Here is an 18,771-nt window from a genome sequence, read left to right as displayed (position 1 = left end):
TTTGCTTTGTTTTTACAAAGTGAGGGACCAGAATTTTCTTTCTAAGGTAAATGAAAGCAGAGGCCAGAATATTCCTTTAGTGCTCCACCCAATGGTTACACAATCATAATTACATTTAAATGGAAAACCTCATGATTCACACCAGTGGACACTGTGTGTTGAAATGTTTTTGATCATTTGGTGCTTTAAAGAAAGTTGCCATAAACATTGTGTTAAATAATTATGTAACTACCTGATGGTTCAATTCATTTTATTATATGGGGAATCGTAAAAAGAAACAAAGGAAGAAAAATCCTACAAATGATGGATTCATCATCCCCTTTTTGCGAAATATGACACATACACACAATGCAAAATTGGCACAAATGAAAACACATGGAGCTAAAATGAGTTGACTCATTTTGGTTTCAAAATAGCAATTTTAACACTAGCACAACAATATGAATTCATGCTGAAGAAGTGGGTATGACCAAACTGGCAATGAGTGCAAACGACTTCATTATTACCTTTCTGTAGTAATATAAAGGAACTTATAAAACTAACACTGTCAAGTTCAGCATCATATTCATGGTTTAAACTCCTTCGTGGCACTGAGATAAATTCTAAAATGTATCATTGTGTTAAACTACAGTATTGTGTATTACACGTGTAATAAATAAAGCAATACAAAAATAAGAAGTATGTAACAAGGATCTAAAAATGAAACATTTGTCAAAGACAATAATACTGATGGTAAACACAATACACACATGCATAAACACAAAAAAAGAATAAACATTTAGTAATACATTGAAATTAATAATACTGTAATGTTTGCTCAAACAGTCAACTAAAAAAAGTCTATACACATATTGCAAGTGCTGTTTTCTTTCTGCACTTATCTAGCCATTTTTGTTTTCCTATACTCGAGTGTATCTTTCCTGAGTGCTGGCTTTTAGACGCAATATTTTGTTTTAGCTGTCAAACCATGAGCCTCATTAATCTTAATCAGTAACTTAAATGGGAAATTTTGGCTCTAACTGACAAATATTGCTCATCTTTAGCCACACACTTTATCTATACAATCCTATAATTCATACTCGTAATGTATATTGGGAGAACAATTATTCGTTATCTTGCTACTAGTTTGTAAAAATAGCCGAGTTCACTTATTTGTTTCATCTCGAGGTGTCGCACACAACAACAAAGTTGTGAAATGCGGAAAATGTTTAGATTCCTAAATGTAAATGCCTTTATCAATGACATGCAGTTACAATTTACTGGGTTTGGTCTAATAGGACTTCAAATATTGTATCTTATTTCAACATTACTGTTATTTTTTTTTTTACAATAATTGGGTTTGAGTTCACAAAAGTAAGCTTAAAGAGGGTGAAAGACTGTTTGCTTAAAAAACAATTAACATTTCTAAACACTGAACAGCTAGATGATGTGCCATTTTGATTATCACAGGTAGAGGGCAGTGTCACAAACTTTTTGTACAGTCTTTGACATCTGTACTTCTAACATTGGCTTGTTGAGTTTTTGACAATTGGCTGGGATTTATCTCATTTAATTCATTTCTTGGCCAGCTGACTAAAAGTCAAAGATTGTCTGTGGAACACTATATTAATGTTGTGAATGACATTTACAGCTTGGCGGTCTTGCATAAGGCTATGGGTGTGCAAGTCTCTCGTTCATCTTCTATGAACAGACTACACAGACTAATATTACAATATAAAGCCACACAAAGGTAAATGAAATAACACATCAAATTTGCTTTGAGGTTGACACGACAAACCCTTTCCCTGACTTAAGTTTTTTCTTTTTCTTATAATGTCGTGAAAATGTACTTTAGAGAACCTTCTCTAACGAAACATATTTTGACGATTTATTAAAACAAATAAAACTGTTTTGGAGTGCTTGATACAAAACTGAATTGGTAAAACCCTTATTCCGTTTTATCAATGTACAGTTTAAAAGCTTTCAATAAAATTATTAAATCTGAAAATAACAATAAGCATTCCTGTAAGTATTTTTTGCCATTGTTAATTCAAATGATTTTTTTGTCATTATTTATAGATGAGCTCTCGACGGTGAAGTGCAAACTAATTTCCTTCATAAGGCAGACAAACAATCTGGTGGGAAAACAAGGCAATGCCAACAACAGCTTGCTTGTTTTAACAAGGTAAAAATACTGAATGGTATCTTAAACTTGAAGCATGACGTATCTGTTGGTGAATCTCACACAGAAATGTCCAGGTCACATTTTACCCCAAAATAAAGAGAATTATCACAATATTTTGCATTGTGCCAATTTTCATGACAATTAAGCATATTTCCCTAATACTCCAAATTTCTATAATATGGATGAAAATCATCTTATAACACCCTTTGCACCAATACATTAATTAAAAGAATACAAGTAAATACATTAATAAAATTATCTGCATTACGACAGGTCTATACTTACAGATGTACTTAACAATTGGATTGTTAACTGTCATGAATGTGTTACATTGCAAAAAAACATTACCATTTCTTTAGTTTTGCGTGTAAAATATGTTTCTTGACCGTTCTTGTGAGATTCACACCTGTGAGTAAACCGGTTATACCTGCAGTGCAGAATTTAGTTTTGTTTCTCAAAACTTTTAAAATACTGATTTCGTAAACTTCATTGGCAAATATAAAAGGTATAGAAATCTGACTGTACAGAGAACAAAACAGAGAGAGAAAAAAAGGAAAACGTGAACACTGATAAATCGACATACTGGGGCGATTCAGTAAAACAAACAAGCAAACTTCAAAGTCCAAAGAAGTCTAGTTGTGTTGTGTACTTTTTTTTTTCCTTTTTCCTTGTTAACGCTGAATATTTCTTTAAAACAAGGAACATTTTGTTTGTGAATCAGGCACACCTGGGCTTTATACACAGTAAAGAGCTGAGATAGTTTCATGGCAACCTGGGGACTGTATGTGATGCTTAGTAGGTCACCCTGTCCTACGCGACAACTCCTTCAGTCATTTTGTTCCTCTTCAGTCGCCATCTCTGCATTTTCTTCTTGGTTTAGGTCCCCTTCACCATAGCCTGATTCCTCAGTTTCCATAGCGTCCTCGGTTTCCATAGTTTCCCACACTTCCTCCTCCAGTGTGTCGATATCTCGAAGCTCCACCTCCGTCACCGATTCTCCTTCCTCTGTCTCTTCCTGCGTATTTCCCTGCTTTTCCTCTTCCCCACTTTGCTCATCATCATCATCATCATCATATTCCTCCCCTATTCGAACCACTCGGATGTCACTCATGTCCAGAACGGATAAATCCTCTTCCTCCTCCCCATCGCTCTCTCTGTCGTCAGAGTCGAGATGAGAGGGTGGGGTGGGGGTACTGTTTGGTTCTGGATGCTCATTGCTCTCTCTCTTGCAGTAGGAGTATCGGTGGTTCATGTGCTGAGAGTAAGACCCAGAGTGAGAGAACCGTTTCCCACACTTGTCACACTGGTACGGCTTCTCTCCGGAGTGTAGTCGCGTATGCTCGATCAGGTGGTGCTTGTGTTTAAATGCCTTTTGACAGATGCCGCACTCGTATGGTCGCTTTCCTGGAAATGGTAATGATGGTAATGTTTATAAGCAATGGCAGAGATATAAACAGGTACAGTGGCCCTAAAAGAATATACACACTTTCAAAACTGTGTGAATGGCATGCATTAGATTGCCAAGTGTGATAAAGGAATATAAAATATAAAAAACAAATTCAGATGATCTATCATCATTTGCTCAGCCTCCAGTTGTTACAAACCTGTATACGCAAAATGAAGATATACTATGGTAGTCAATGGTGACCGAAAATGGCTTCGTTACAAACCTTTAATAAAATATCTTCATTTCATCTTCAAAATATATTATTATTTATTTTTGGGTGAACTATTACTTTAACATTTGTTAATGCAATATCGTAAAATAATAATGAACAATTCTAAAGCACTGTAAAATGTTGTAAATGAAAAACAGTTTATGAGGTAAATACATTAATAAATAATTATTTAAAATCACATTAGTAAAATGTAGGTCATTTAGAAACATAGTATTCTTCATTGTCATTATTTGGTGAATAATTGAACGTTGTTGATTTTTTTTTTAATTTACTAAACGTTTTTCAAATTTTTTCAGTAACTATTTACATTTTTTCTTAATTGAAAGTATAAAGTCACCTTTTCAAGTTAACACTGTAGTTAACAGAGGTGTAGTTTATTATTTTACTTTAGATATTTACATTGAAGGTGGGGTGTCCAAATTACACTTGTTTAGACAAAGTCGGGCCGAGTACCAAAACAACATTGTAGCCAATCAGCAGTGAGCTGCACAGTGCACAGGATGGACATTAGTCAAGCCGAGTGCTGACGAAAGCGAACGATAGGTGTAGGGGTGTATTTCTTGGTGGTTTGAACATCAACAACAGCTAAGCGAAATCGGACCTTTAAGTGTGACAATAAAAACGTTTCCAAATGTTAGAGTTTTAACATTCGTGTATCTTAAGCTCTATACCTCAAAACCATTAAGAAAAATTTAACTTTTATTCTGGAAACTAGTATGTATCTTGAACAGCACATTCTGTGATCTAAAAACTTTCAGGACCCACTGCAAATGATGTATGCACAGTTGTACAAACCTGTGTGCTCATACTTGTGTCGCAGCAGCGAGCTGCTCTTTTGGAAGATCTTGTCACACAGATTGCAGGCATACAGGCCACCGGAAATCTTCTTCCTCTTCTTTTGGACAGGCGAGGCTTCATCATTCTCCTCCTCTTTCGCTGACATGGAGTCAGTTGTAACTTCCGTTACTTTCTGATTGAGACAAGGAAGTGAAAAAGAGTGCAAACCAAAGTGAAAAGATCATCAGGTAAAGCATTTCATTGGCAGGAGAAAATTCATAGATTTGATTCCCAGGGACAAATATGTTTAGAATGCGTACGTGTAAATGTAAAATTAATCAGATTTGAAAGGAAACTATGATTTGATTTGTCCCTACCGGGCAACTGCTGAGTACCACCATCCCCTTCGTGTTCACAGCGGTGCTGTCGGCCGTCTTCACGTTGGAGTTGTATGTATATGTGAGCTGAGGGATGAGGATTGTCCGTGTGTTACCAGATACCGTAGCACTGATGCACGGGGCGCTGCCTGGCTCCGCGATGGCAACCAGTGTTGGCAACGACGTCGCCATGATGTTTAACGGACCCGTGCTGGTCTGCGCCACATAGATGGTGTTGCCAAGAAACTCTTGTTTTTTGAGGCAGGTGAGGTTGAGCGGCTCCTTTTGGGCGGAGATTGGCAGATTGGTGGTGACGCTGGCCTGAGCGGGGCTGGATTTAGGAAGCGAGAGGTCCAGAGGCTCCGACTGCAACTCCTCTTCCACGTCTTCTGTCTTCACGATGACTTTAAGATCTTCGGTGGACACGCTGGTCGGAGAAGGGACAGGAGAAGGAGTGGCGCTGTGGAGTCCATTTTGGACGTCTGTTGAGGTGTCCTCGGGGGGATTAGCAGGAGTGCAGGTGTCTTGGGTTGAGTCAGATGATGCTTTTTCCTATAGAAGTAAGGATTTATTAACAGCCAATTTTGAACAGCACACGATGTGCTGAACAATTCAGAAACAATACATGAATTTATAATTAGTTACAAATGAGTTTTGTACTCACTTGATTATTCTTTTTCAGTTTTTTTTCACCCTGGAGCAGTATCCTCTTGGAACGCATCCTCTGGTACCACTTGCTGACCGCCTCTAAAGGAAGTCTAACCGTCTTCGCAACCTGACACAGCTGCTCCTCTGTAGGCTGAGGGTTCTGACTGTAGGCCTTCAAGAGAGGAAGGAGACGTTCTGCCGCTCCACTTTTATCCTTATCGAGTAGAGAGGTGAGGGAGATAGTTGTAGGCGACCCTTTGGTGTCACCGTTCAGACCGTCGATGCCATCACGTTTGCCTGGGCTGTTATCGCAAACCAGACAAGTGGCATAGTTATGGAAGTTATCTCCGCAGGCAACACCGCTGTGAACTGTTCCAGAATGTGAGACTGTCAGCTTATCTTCCACCGTGGACATTCCATCTGTGCGTGAGTCCTTCTCTCCGTCTGCCTCCATCTCGGTCTCTGATTTGGACGGAGATTCAGGTTCGGTTTTAATATTGATGTTTTCCAACTTGCAGACTTCTTCGAAGGAAGTATTTTCTGTCGTCTCTTTCTCTTCTGGTGAAATAACCGTGTTTACAGGTTTTTCTGGGGTTGAGGTTATCTCTGTGGATTTGGTCTCCACTGCTGGAGTTCCCTGCGTGTTGGGATTGGCAACAGCAACTTGACGAACCACCAGGCTTTGCGTCCCATCAGCTCTTCTCACCAGCAGAAGAGTTTGCTGGGTGAACTTTGGTTGCGCTGCACGGGCCTGGACCAACCTAGCAGCCTGCGCAGGTGTTATCTTGATGATGGATGCAGGTTTGCTGAAATTTCCGACTTGGATCGGTCGAACAATACTAACCTGTGTAGGTTTTGGATTGAGTGATGTTTGGGTTTCAGTCACTTTGGACTGGGTTAAAAGACCCTGCGCCACGGTTGGCTGTGCGACATCAGACAGAGTATAATTTATCTGTGCCGTATCAGTTTGTTCCTCAACAGGCTTTGGCACTGTTGACTGCTGTACAACAGGCTGTGTTTTTTTTGCTTTCGCTGCATTTCTAAGTTGTGGGTCTAGGTGGGGGTTGTAGTTAATAATAATTTTGGCATTTCCATCCTGGCCCACAACTGGCAAAGAGAAAGCAGAAATCACTTGTCGCTGCTGCTGCGTATGCTGTGTTTGTAACAGAACCGCTTGCGGCTGCGCTGGCGTCTGCACTTGGCCTACGATTTTGGCATTTGTCCCGTTCATGTTGGTGCTAACTAACACTGGCCTAGTAACGTTACCGTCCATCGCAGCGTTTAGTGCGTTTTGCAAGTCAGTAAGGTTGATGCTGAATGGCTGGACTAGCCCGACAGTGGGCACCACCAAAGTCTGGACAACACCTTGCGGGGTTGATGCCTGAACAACTCCATTTGTGGTAGTGGGTGTTGTTGACACAGGTTTGGTTTGTTGCTCAACTGGCTCTTGTTTGATCTGTTTTAGGGGGAGTTGCTCCTGTAAAGGCTTGTTCGTAACATCCACCTTCTCTCTCAGAAGGATGGGTGTAGGGCGAGAGAGCATCAGAGTTGTTTTTACCCCTGGTGTGCGGGACAAGCCGTTGACTGCGGACGTCACGCTTGCGCACTTCTTACTGCTGATGTGAGAACTGTAGGATCCCGAGTGGGAAAAGCGCTTTTGACAATTCGAGCACTCATATGGCTTCTCACCTAGATTAGGAGAGAGAGACAATATCTAGTCACTGATATTATTAATCGTCATTGTAATTAATTTAATAAATCACAATAAACTATAAGTTGCTAATAATACAAGGAAATAGTATTTAGTTTTTCATTCATTTGATAGCTTCAAAAGAACAATATCTGCATGGAACTGACCGCTGTGAATGCGAAGATGCTCTTTCAGGTGATGTTTGTATTTGAAGGCCTTGGAGCATTCTGTACATTTGAACTTCCTGTTTCCACCTGACTGAGAAATATTCCGCTGAAAAGAAAGGTGCAGGGTCAAATGAAGGAACAAAGCAGATGGTTAAAATGCGTCGTTTGGCAGCAACGGAGAACAAAAGGTCTGTGTGATTTTTATTTTTTTTCAGGCAGAGGTGTGAATATCACAGTGGTGTGAGAGGGGGTGTCGTACCTGCTCCCGGATGTGTTTGTGTGCGGTCATGTGACGGACCAGCTGTGTGCGGTAGGTGAAAGTGTAGCTACACAGCGAACAGCAATAGTTGTCTTCGCTCTTCTCATGCCGGAGTTTAATGTGTTCTTTTAGAGAGGTTTGACGCTTGTAACCACGAGAACAGTGGGGACAGGTGTGCATGTGAGAGAATGCGTCGGGAGTACCTGAGGGAGAAAGAGAGAGGGAGGGTGAGCGAAGGTTTGCACAATTTATACTATAGAAGGGAGACAGTGTTAAACAGAAGGGCAGAGAAAAACGTTTGTGAGGTAGAAGTACCGTTCTCATCGTGGACTCCTCTCTCTGGCGTGCTCTGGTGCTCCTCTGGGGTTTCTGAGGAAATGGCCTTCATTTCTGCCTGCTGCTGTTCCTCAGCGGTCACGTCAACATCAGCACCATCCTCCTCCTCATCAGTGACACACTCCTCTTTCAAACACACACAGCAAGATTAGATCAACACCAAACACAATGTCCTTCTCCAGCAGAAGTTTATATCTCAGCTACTGCTAATATTAAAGTATTCTATATTCTTAATAAAGCTGCGATTTTCTTTTTACTATGAAGTAGGACTTTTTATATATAGCTGATGTGTTTACTGTCGTCAGTGCATCCTTAGCTTAAGCATCAAATATTCTTTTAAATAAATACATTTATAAAAACACATTCTTTTCCACTGAAATATTAAAGCTGCATTCCATAACTTTCTTTGATTCATAATGTTCAGTAGAGCTGGGCAAAAAAATCGATTAATCATTTTTTTTAATCAAGCCATGAACCAATTTTGTTCCTTTCATATTTACGCAAGCACAGCACATTCATTAACATGAATGTTATTGCTACTACTATCCACTAGATGTCACTTTTCCTTTTACAACGGGTGGATGTTACAAGGAGCATATCCTTCATTCATTGCTTAATTAACATGGCGGATTTAACATCGCCTTCACATAAAAGGCAGCGGTTCATGATTATTATTATTTTGTGAAATTTTGTTTGTTATGCTGTATATAATATCTATCAGATCTGTATTAAATCTGTAATCATTGACTTGAATCAAGAGCTTGTGAATCAGAATCGATGCCCAGCCTAATGTTAAGCTTATAATAATGCCCAAAAATAATTTCTGTTGGGTTGGATTTTGCAGGAAAAAAGTCAAAAGTTATGTATTTCAGCTTCAGATGAAACCTGCAGGGGGTTTAAATGAGATTCCAAAAGGTACCTTGAATTTAAATGCCTGATGGTAATATGCAATCATTTGATTTATTAAGTTTAATTGTCTTTATATAGGACTGGGGAGTGGGCCACTAAAGGCGACACGTTACAAGGTAATAATTACAAGGCCAGAGAGCTTAACTCACACCTATTCCAGCTATCCACTCGTAATACACTCTCACATTCGGTTCAACACTTTCCATGATTACACAGCTAACCGTCCAAAAAAGCCAAACCCCCACCCCATCCACTGTTATCAGGTCAGAGGTGTGGCCTGGTGGGTAACATGTGCTCTGACAGGTTAGGAGCCAATATGCATGTCACATCTTGATCTCATTTTCCCTCTTCAACCTATCGTTTGGTGATCACCCATATGGGCAAAAAGCTAAGAGCTTGAGTGGTTTGCTTTAAACTGACCTTTGACCCTTATTTCTTGTATCAAAGCATCTGGCCCCAGGCTGCCATCTGTTGAAAGTAAAAGAAAATTGAATCAATATTCAAATTTGCCACATTATATCGCAAAGTAACAATTGCTTCTGCTGCCACAATTTAAATGTAGTAACAAACGTTTTTTTATGTATTTTGAAAAGTGCTATACAAATAAAAATGAATTTATACAAAGTAAAAATCTATAAATCATGTGTATGTTTTGAGGATCGATTTAGCATTGCAGTAGATTTTTTTGACATGTTTCTTTTTATTTAGTTTGTTTACTTACCGTCTTGGCTGACCGTGTCTTGTGAAGCTTCGAGCTGAAACACTGAGGGCTTTTGGCCGGGATCATCGTGAATACTGTCCTCCTCTGCAATGTGCAGTTTGTCTTCATCATCTGAATCTGAGGTCGCCTCCGGCACGCTTCTTAAACTCCTCACTGCAGGTACATAAGAGAATGACCTGTTCAGTTTAGCAGCAGATAGTACTTTAACTGTTAACTGTATAACTTGAACTGTTTTTCCAGTGTCACAAATGGCCTACAGCTTAAGATCTTTCGGAGAGATGTGTAGAAGATATGTGATATAATTTACTATAGATATAGTTATCAATGTGTATAAAGTATATAAACACATCCCCGATAATCGCATCCCCACGAGTTAATATCTAATGCCACTCGGCAGCCTTTTGGACAGCTATTTACGTTATAGCAAGAGCGCCTCCAAATGTAAAATATTAGCGTTGCATTTCTTCCAATTTATTGCAACGGCAAATATATATTATCTTTGGCCTTCCCCATTGAGTGCTGGTGTTTGCAGTGTTATGCGCACTGCATGTTTACTTCTATTACAACAATCCCAAGTTTGCATACGTTTTATTTTAAATACTCTGATGCGCAAAACCTCTTAAAGAAGCTTAATTTACCGGCAATGTTGATGAACAGTAAACCAGAAACTGCTGTGAGCTGCCAGTGGAAATCTTCATATTTATTCAATACACAAGGAATTTGTACAAGTTAATTTACCTGCTATGTATCATTACAGGAAGAGGAGTGTTTAAATGTTGTTTTAGCATTTTAATATCAGCCCAAATACAAAATTAAGCGAGTGCTTCACTCTTCAAATGTCTCTAGATGTTGAACAAGCATGAAGTTCTGGAAAACTCATCTGTGTCTGGGGGGGATATGATAAATGGTTCCAGATGTGCAAGTGTCAAACTAGTGTTTTTGAGTACACACAGATTGTAATTGGATATTTGAACAGGTTTAATTTATATGGAACTCATTTGTTTTCTTCTGGTGTCTTGACAACTAGCAGAAATAGAAGACGTAAACAGGAAGTGATGTAAAGGTCTTCAGATTATGCAAAAACAGTTCCTGTTAAAGCTTTCTGTTCCCTCACATTTGTTGACACTATCTTATTTAGAAAATCTGTGCATGTCAGAATGAAAACATTAGTAAAACATAGGAGTAATTTCTAGGCATAGACAACAACATGAACAAACATTATGTGGCCCAAACTTAACTTTCCGCCAAAAAAACTGTTGAGTAGTTTATCTTAATTTCATACAATTAATATACAATAAAATGTGTATATAAATGAAATATAAAATTGTTATATTAAGCATTAAACACAGACCTATGAAACGGTCTATAAAAATGCCAGAAAGGAGAGGAATTTTAAAACAGGAGCAGGACTGATGGGAAAACAACTATTTCAGATATACAGATGGAAATTCATTTAAGAACTCTCTCTATTCTCACAGCTGATACAGATCATTGCTGAATATGTGTCCCATGCTGACCGTCCAAAGGACAGAAGCAACCTGCTCAAAACACAGAAGGTCTGCTGCTGGAGGTTTGTCTGTGCGTTGCTGGTTCACTCGATTACTAGGGATCTAACAATATACAAATCTCACTGTTTTAAGGATTTAGTCTTTAGTCGGTTTTCAATCGTGTATGGCTAGCGGGCTTTTCATAATGTTAACGATGGATGTCCGTATGTGGACAGTAGTCTTGTGGCTTGTCATCCAACGCTGCAAAAACAGAAGCCAAAACAAAAGTTCACAGAAAAAAGCTGAAGTCTAACTAAAGCAGCGCGTGCAACACACTACTCTCCTATTGCCAGGCAACACTCCCACTTCTTGCCAGGGACAAAAATATATAACTATATATATATATATATAATTAACCTAAGACTCCCTTTTATAAAACAAAATAATTGCACCAGATGGACCTTGACAAAGGTAATATCTATAATTTTTTCTAACCAACTTAAGGTTAGGCCCAGAAGACCTATCGTTTCACACAGTCATGCGACCACGACACTATTGAGACAATTTTGCTATTGCGATAACACAGTATCGATAATATTGTTACATCCCTATCGATTACTGTTTGTTTTAGTTTGTATATCTCGTTCCTGCAGCGGAACTAGCTTTCATTATCATTTCTACAACAATAGTCTACAACACTACACTAATCCAAAACTGTTTAAGCTACATACACCAGTAATGTGGTATATTTAAAATTCGTATTATAACAAACAAACAAAAACACACCGGTATTCCGTGCGAACAGGTATACCGCCCAGCACTAGCTAATTTAAGGCATGCAATGCTGAGAACACTCACTGTCTGTGATATACAACAACTTTAGTTGGTTCTTCACATAAAGCTTACATAAAAATACAGTACATTTGGAATATACACGAGCAGTAGAGCCTTTATGCTGCATATTTGTCTATGTCCTTGGTTTTTCATTGTATGAGAAGGTACAGTAGCATCCATTCTTATTAACTTGAGCGCATGTTCACGTGGCATGCACAGAGCAGAGGAAATCTCTGGGTACCACCCGAAATGCCAGCATAACCAATCAGAAAGTTAAAAATGTATTTATAGACCCAAGCGATCATCGATCACCATTTTATGTGCCATTTCCTTGAATTAACTTTTTGGCTTGTTATAGAGTGAAACTGCTACCATTCACAGACACAATGACTTAACAGGGTTTTAACAGGAGGTGGTGTACACACACGTAGGCCTACCGTACGTTTAAGTGGTTTTAACCAAAATGACTGCAACATATAAAAAAGTAATGACAATTATTAAGTTATATAAAACATTACTTTTATTCAGCCAAACAGAAATGTTTTTTATTGTTTTTATTTTCACTGTTCAGCCCACAAAAGCCAACTGAATTAACCAGTCTTACTAAATGAGCAGAGCTCATTCACATCTTGCAGTCTCTTGTGGTTCACTTTAAATGATGGAATGATTTTGTATATTCGCCAGTGACTGAAAAGTTCAATAGTTTCAATGAATCGGTCCAAATGAGTCAATCACGTGCGGACTTGTTCAGTACACGATAAGCGTTAATACTGGTGAACTCTCTGTGTACAGTATACGCTGAAACAACTGCGCATATAAAGACATTACAATTATGTAAATCATGTTAATTGGAGAGATTACAATAAATGAAATGTACTTTGATGCAAAACAAACAAAAAACTGGCCGTGAAACACAACAAGGTCTTGTTCTGCACCTCTTTTTAGCGCCTCTGTGTGCTGATTATGAAACAGCGCCCCCGTGTAGGCGTTAAGCCGCAACTGCAGTTACAAATGACTGTTAAAGGCATCCGAAATAATTTTGGCGGGAGTCTGTGTCTACTTTTGACGGAGGCGGCCGCCTCCAATTTCTCTATGCAGAAAAAACCCTGCATAAGACGCATGAAGTGTGCTGATTTCAGCAGCACTGGACTTTCAAGTCATTTTTGCAGGTGATAAAACTGAAACAGTCTGGAAAGGCAAAAACAACTGTTTAACATTACCTGGTATGTTGCTTCTCTCCAGATAAAAACGGATCTGTTTGTCAGAACACCCACATCAAACATAACAACCATAACACACATGATCATGTAGCACCCAACACAAAAAAACATGCAGATGATCTTCAGATACTAGACGAGTTTGCATCCCTTCTTTTCACGACACACTGTGGAGTACCCAAAATCTTAAGTACAGCTTTCCTGTAGCTCAGTGGTAAGAGCATTGGTGTTAACAACGCAAGGTTTTGGGGGATAGATCCCAGGGGATTGCAGATACCTTTGTATAAATGCATAAGATAATGCAATGCAAGTCACTTTGGATAAAAGCGTCTGCCAAATGAAAACGATGGGATGGAAACATGTTTGCAAATTGGAACTTAAATCTTATACATTTCGTTGTGGAAAAAAGTGCTTTGACCTTTCATAGATTTACTAACTGACAATGTTAACATCTTAAATTAGCTGTGGGAATCACAAGGTACCTCACAATATGATACGGATCACGATAAATGGCTCAATACAGATAATATCATGATGTGCTGATACTACGGTAATCTATATATTGTTCTGTAATTCTGTAACGATAGATTATAATATCTGCCTATCTATTTAGACAAAATGCCCATAAAAAGATAAGTGTACCATTTCAAGTTTATTAAACATTTTATGCTTTAATTAAAAGCTTACCTTTTGTAAACTGACACATTTAAAAATGCTTATACTGGCACATTTCTAAGTAAATATAATAAATATATTTAGAGCCTCTTGTTTTATAAATTACTTAAAATATCGATATTTGGCGCAGCGTATTCTCGTATTGCCAAATCTATATATTGTCACACCTATATAGAATGTAGCAAAATTGGTTTCCGTGCTATAAATATTTTAGGGTATTTGTTATAAATAGCTGTTGTACATCTTTACTTTTCCAAGTGCATTTAAGTAATTATTTTGCAGGAGGATCCCACAGTGGTCTATATGTATGAGTAAGTATATGTAATCATTTTATGCACAGAAGCATCTCCGTTATTAAAAATAATGGCTAAAAGTCTTGCACTATTTTTAGCCAAAAGTATGAATCATTTCTTGTCAAAAAGAATTATTGCAGATATAAATGAACTCTTAATCTGGTTCATAAATCAAATGATTGGTTGAAAAAGGTGTGTTTGTAAAGTGACTGATTATAATGATGGAAAGACTTTTATTATGTCAGTGTGTGTGTGTTTATGTTTAGGTGCTCTGTGTGTGCCTTGGGACATAATAAAGTACCTTGGGAGCAGCAGTGAGATGGCTGTTTTCTATCCCAGGCCTAATAAGAGGCCTAATATTCACACACAGTGTCATCCACATGAGACCAATAAAACTGCACTAAATACAGTTGCGTTTTCTTTCACTCATGCATGAAAACATATTCACAAACACATTTTTTAAAGAATGCTAATGATTTAAACCAAGATTTGCGTCATCATTTTGAAATATTCTTATCCATCCTCGTTTTAAAATTCACGGTTATCCAGTAAATGACTTACAATGGAAAGGAATGAGGCCAGTCCAATGCAGAAATTCTGTAGATCAGGTTTTATTTTTAACTCGTGTGGAACCCAGCATATTACTTGTAATTCACACAAAGTTCTTCCCTACACCTTCCCCCACCCTTAAAAAAAGAAAGAGAAGGACCCTCCTCTTTACCCTGAGAAGCGTTCCCCCTGCTGTACAGAGAGGCGGCAAACCATTGGGAGAGATTAGCATGCTAAAAGAGATCCCCAGCGGTCGCAAGATTCCCCCTCCCCAGACACACACACACACACACACACACACATTGAAATGCGAAAAGCTCCTTGATGGCCTCACATTTCCCTTTTCAATTAACAGGGAAGTGTAAGTACTTAATTCCACAGGTGTTCGTTTTGTTGTCTTTACCTGTAATTTGCATGCATACACCTCACATTTACAGCTTGAATTAACATATGCATGATACACACACACACACACACACTGGGGGGGCGGGGGGTAAGAACAATATGGATACTTTTGCTCTAGCTGAACACTATAGAGTAGCACAAGAAAGACTTCAAAATCACTCTAATGCTAATCTGTGAGTGTCTGTCATTCATGGCTCCTTGTTGAAGAACCACCAAAATCCTTGCAAGACATCACAAATATGTAACACTGACTCTCAATTTAATTTTGATCATTTCTATCTATAGAAAAATCTATAGAATGAAAAAAAGTTAAGGGCTGTGAATTTTTTGTTTATCAATTTTTTGATTATTATGTTGAATGTTCGTGATCTCAATATTGGCATTCTCAATATAGATTTCTGTCACAATACTCAAGCAGCCCTAACAAGCATCACAAGTTTGATTTCAACCATTAAGTTCACTATGATTTCATGGCCTTACGCCGTATTAAAGATATTAAGGTTATATTTTCACATTTTGATTGTGTGTGGAAAACAGTAAATCACCAAAAATGACTAACTGGCTTTTCATAGGCAGTCACATTTCGTTGCACTGTACTTGTATGTGTGTAATGACAATAAATTGAATCAAATCAAATCAAAGGAGGAAAGGTCACGTTGACTTGTTACTTTAAACTGACAGGGCTTAATATTAAAATATAAACAATATCTATATTCGGCACCAAACAACTTTTAAACAGACAACCTTTCAATCATTAAACACTGGTTGAAAAACTATTGAAAAACGTCAACGTTACCTGTGTTTTAACAATCCTTGTATCAATCATGCAGTCATGTTATCCTGCCATCATTCACCGAGCCATAACAATCCAAAACATGAATCTGAACCGATTTTGCATCAGCAAACAAACCCCTCAACCACAAATCCACGCAGGATATCTGATGCGCCTTTTATATCTCGCATTTCTCTAAAAACATACGGCTCACTACCTGAACCAATAGAAATGAGCCTCGGGTGGACCCGGGCTTGACCTCATTTCCGAGCCATGTAGTAACGCCCAAAAAAATCGTAATGTCTTGTGTATATGTCAAATCCGAGTCCTACAGAGAGACAGCTGCTCTTAAATCGAAAATAAAATGCACTGTTTACTGCATGTGCGTACGCCGAACTGTGCATAATCGCAATACATCCGCGCTCTAACCTGTTCACCATCCTGGCCACTGTGTGTTTATAAAGCATCTGTTAACTATCCATCCTTGTTTAAAACAGTCATAAACATTGAAACGTATTTAATAGACAAAAACGGTGAACCCCGCGATTGTAATTTCGACAAATACGGAAACGGTGAATCAGCTCCTCACCGGACCTGTCCGCGCAGGGATCTGTAGGTTATCTTTGTTTCCCCACAAAGAAATGTAGGTTGAATATGATCAGGCTCGTTAAAACTGCTTTAATACGACCAGTCGTGCGTATATGTCACGATAAGGTGTGTTTGATTTAAAATGCGTGTCAATGAAAGCACCTATGTAGGTGTTTCGTCACCTATCCTACCTGGCTCTTCTCCGACATGAGCGCAGCCGCCCCGCCCTCACTGCAGCAAATAACGGTCCACACCGCCATTACATAAATACCTCGCGGAAATCTGACCAACCACCTCTTGTGCCAAAACACTCCACGGTCTTTTCAACTGCACGAAAATGAAATCAAAACAATGCGCGTTCCAGCGAAGCCCAAAATGTCACAACGCGGAGTGAAAGCACGAGAAAAGACGGAACAATCGTCAGTTTGAGCCGCAGTCACACGGGGTGATGTAAACGACGCAGGTCGACATGTACGTCTGCCATCAAACACCATCTTCTCTCTAACGTTACCTGCACAAGTTGCCATTTGCCGCGGCGTGCGCCTCGCTTCTCTCGCGCAGATCACGTTTCGCGAAACGACTTCCGTTCACTGGTCGTGTAATCGCAGCTGTGGAGACGGGAGGAGTGCGACGAACGGTAAAAGAGGACATTGGCTCTCTCCGTTGTCTCCTCACCGTTCAGGTAAACACGTTGACGGCTCCTGAGCGCATGACGTCGCGGGCGGATCGGAACTCGGTGTCATACGCACGCACGGGCAGGAAAAGGTAGAGGCGCTCGTAAGCGAATAGCGAACTGTGCTACAGGGTTACCGGTGAGGTTATTTAAAGAGAAAGCGACATCAAACCACAACTATTCGTGTTAGGGGGGGTGGTCGAGCGATCGGCTCTGACAACTAACGTCAAAAGTCTGCCTGAACAAAGAAGAATAAAACAACCGTACGACCAGAATTTAAACCGAAAAAAGACAAGCACGCAATTTTTCAGAGCCCACATGCCCTTGTGTGGTCTATTCATAACTTTGTAAACACTGTAAATAAATCCACACTTATCTGCCACTTTACTGTATTAAATATGCGAGTTAAGCAGGTTAACCCGAATTATGACAACGTCATTTTATAAGGTGGCCAGCAGACGTTAAGTATAAAGCACAAGTAATTTCTCACAAAAAGTATATGTAAAACAAACTAAATTCTGACTTGCACTAAAGGTTATAAACAAGTTTCACGCGAACGAGTGAAAAAACACGCGTCCTTCCGTATAACGGTCCGGGTAGACTCAGGTATAACGGTGCAGCCTACTCTCCCACTCCACAACTTACAAAGTCACCACTAAACTCCTCCAAAGGTGAACAAACCATCAGAAGAAACATTAAACAAACTTCCATTTTTCGTTATTGACTGCACTGTTTATTTCACTTTGCGGCACTCACCGCTGTTGTGTCGTGGCTGTGTCTGTTTTCTCCGCTGGCACCTGGGGCCATCCGCCATGATTTTTGTCTATACGCAGCCTTGCGGAGCCCCCCTCTCTTCCATTACCCCTCCCCATTACAGCCCCTAGTCTGCACCTGGTTTACGACATTCTGCTTTACGACATCACCTTCTAACGCACTGAGAAGAACATCTCTCTAAAACCCCTCCCTGTTTAGGCAGACGACGTTCTTTTTAAAACTAGGCTGCTGTTCTGTATCCAAATATATAATATGCACTTGGCGTTTATTACATTAAAGAGTTGGGGAATAGGAATGTGTATATATATATATCGATTTTTTTCCTCGTGACGATCACCACATAGTAATATAGCGCCTCCGACTGGCAGGGAAGTCCGATGGCGTAGCTTGTCACTGTGTCGCTGCAGTGCGAAATGTTAATGTAATGAACCTTACGTAGGTCACTTTTCGCCCAAAGTCAAAATAAACTGGTGAACCTCTTGCATAAAGTGTAAACTGGAAATATTTTGTTTTCATTGTGTCATTCATGACCATTTAAATCCAAAACGAACGCAACAGCAATTATTTCCTGTCTCTAATTTTAAGTAGATATGTAGTGAAATGAAAACGAGTGCATACAGTCGAGATGTAAAATCTACAGCCGAGTAAAAATCTGCCATTCTTTCAATTGTAAAGTGCAGATGTGTATCTTTATCATCATGTGCCAATTTGAATTAAAAATCACTATATGATGAATAAACTTTGATCATTTCTCTATCCCTTTGTTGTCTGTCTATC

The 18,771-nt window shown here is 39.2% G+C and overlaps 1 protein-coding gene across 3 annotated transcripts; it reads right to left on the bottom strand.

Moving 5' to 3' along the window:
- Positions 1-234: 234 nt before the first annotated feature.
- zeb1a (zinc finger E-box binding homeobox 1a) lies at positions 235-18,190 on the bottom strand. Of its 3 annotated transcripts, none has more exons than XM_079451389.1 (10): positions 17,977-18,190; positions 9,728-9,880; positions 9,427-9,474; positions 8,077-8,223; positions 7,762-7,964; positions 7,503-7,608; positions 5,662-7,334; positions 4,998-5,549; positions 4,639-4,813; positions 235-3,568 (listed from the first exon to the last, which is right to left on the bottom strand). In XM_079451389.1, exons 1-10 carry the CDS (start codon positions 18,032-18,034, stop codon positions 2,991-2,993), a joined length of 3,693 nt encoding a protein of 1,230 aa, XP_079307515.1. In that variant the 5' UTR covers positions 18,035-18,190; the 3' UTR covers positions 235-2,990. The 3 variants fall into 3 exon arrangements, with proteins under 3 accessions (XP_079307515.1, XP_079307516.1, XP_079307517.1); XM_079451390.1 differs by lacking the exon at positions 17,977-18,190 and adding an exon at positions 17,059-17,275; XM_079451391.1 differs by lacking the exon at positions 17,977-18,190 and having other exon boundaries at positions 8,077-8,221; positions 9,728-9,820.
- Positions 18,191-18,771: the final 581 nt, after the last annotated feature.

Source organism: Barbatula barbatula, assembly GCF_947034865.1.
Source record: "Barbatula barbatula genome assembly, chromosome: 3".
Classification (NCBI taxonomy): Eukaryota; Metazoa; Chordata; class Actinopteri; order Cypriniformes; family Nemacheilidae; genus Barbatula; species Barbatula barbatula.
This window is presented reverse-complemented; position numbering and strand designations above follow the sequence as displayed.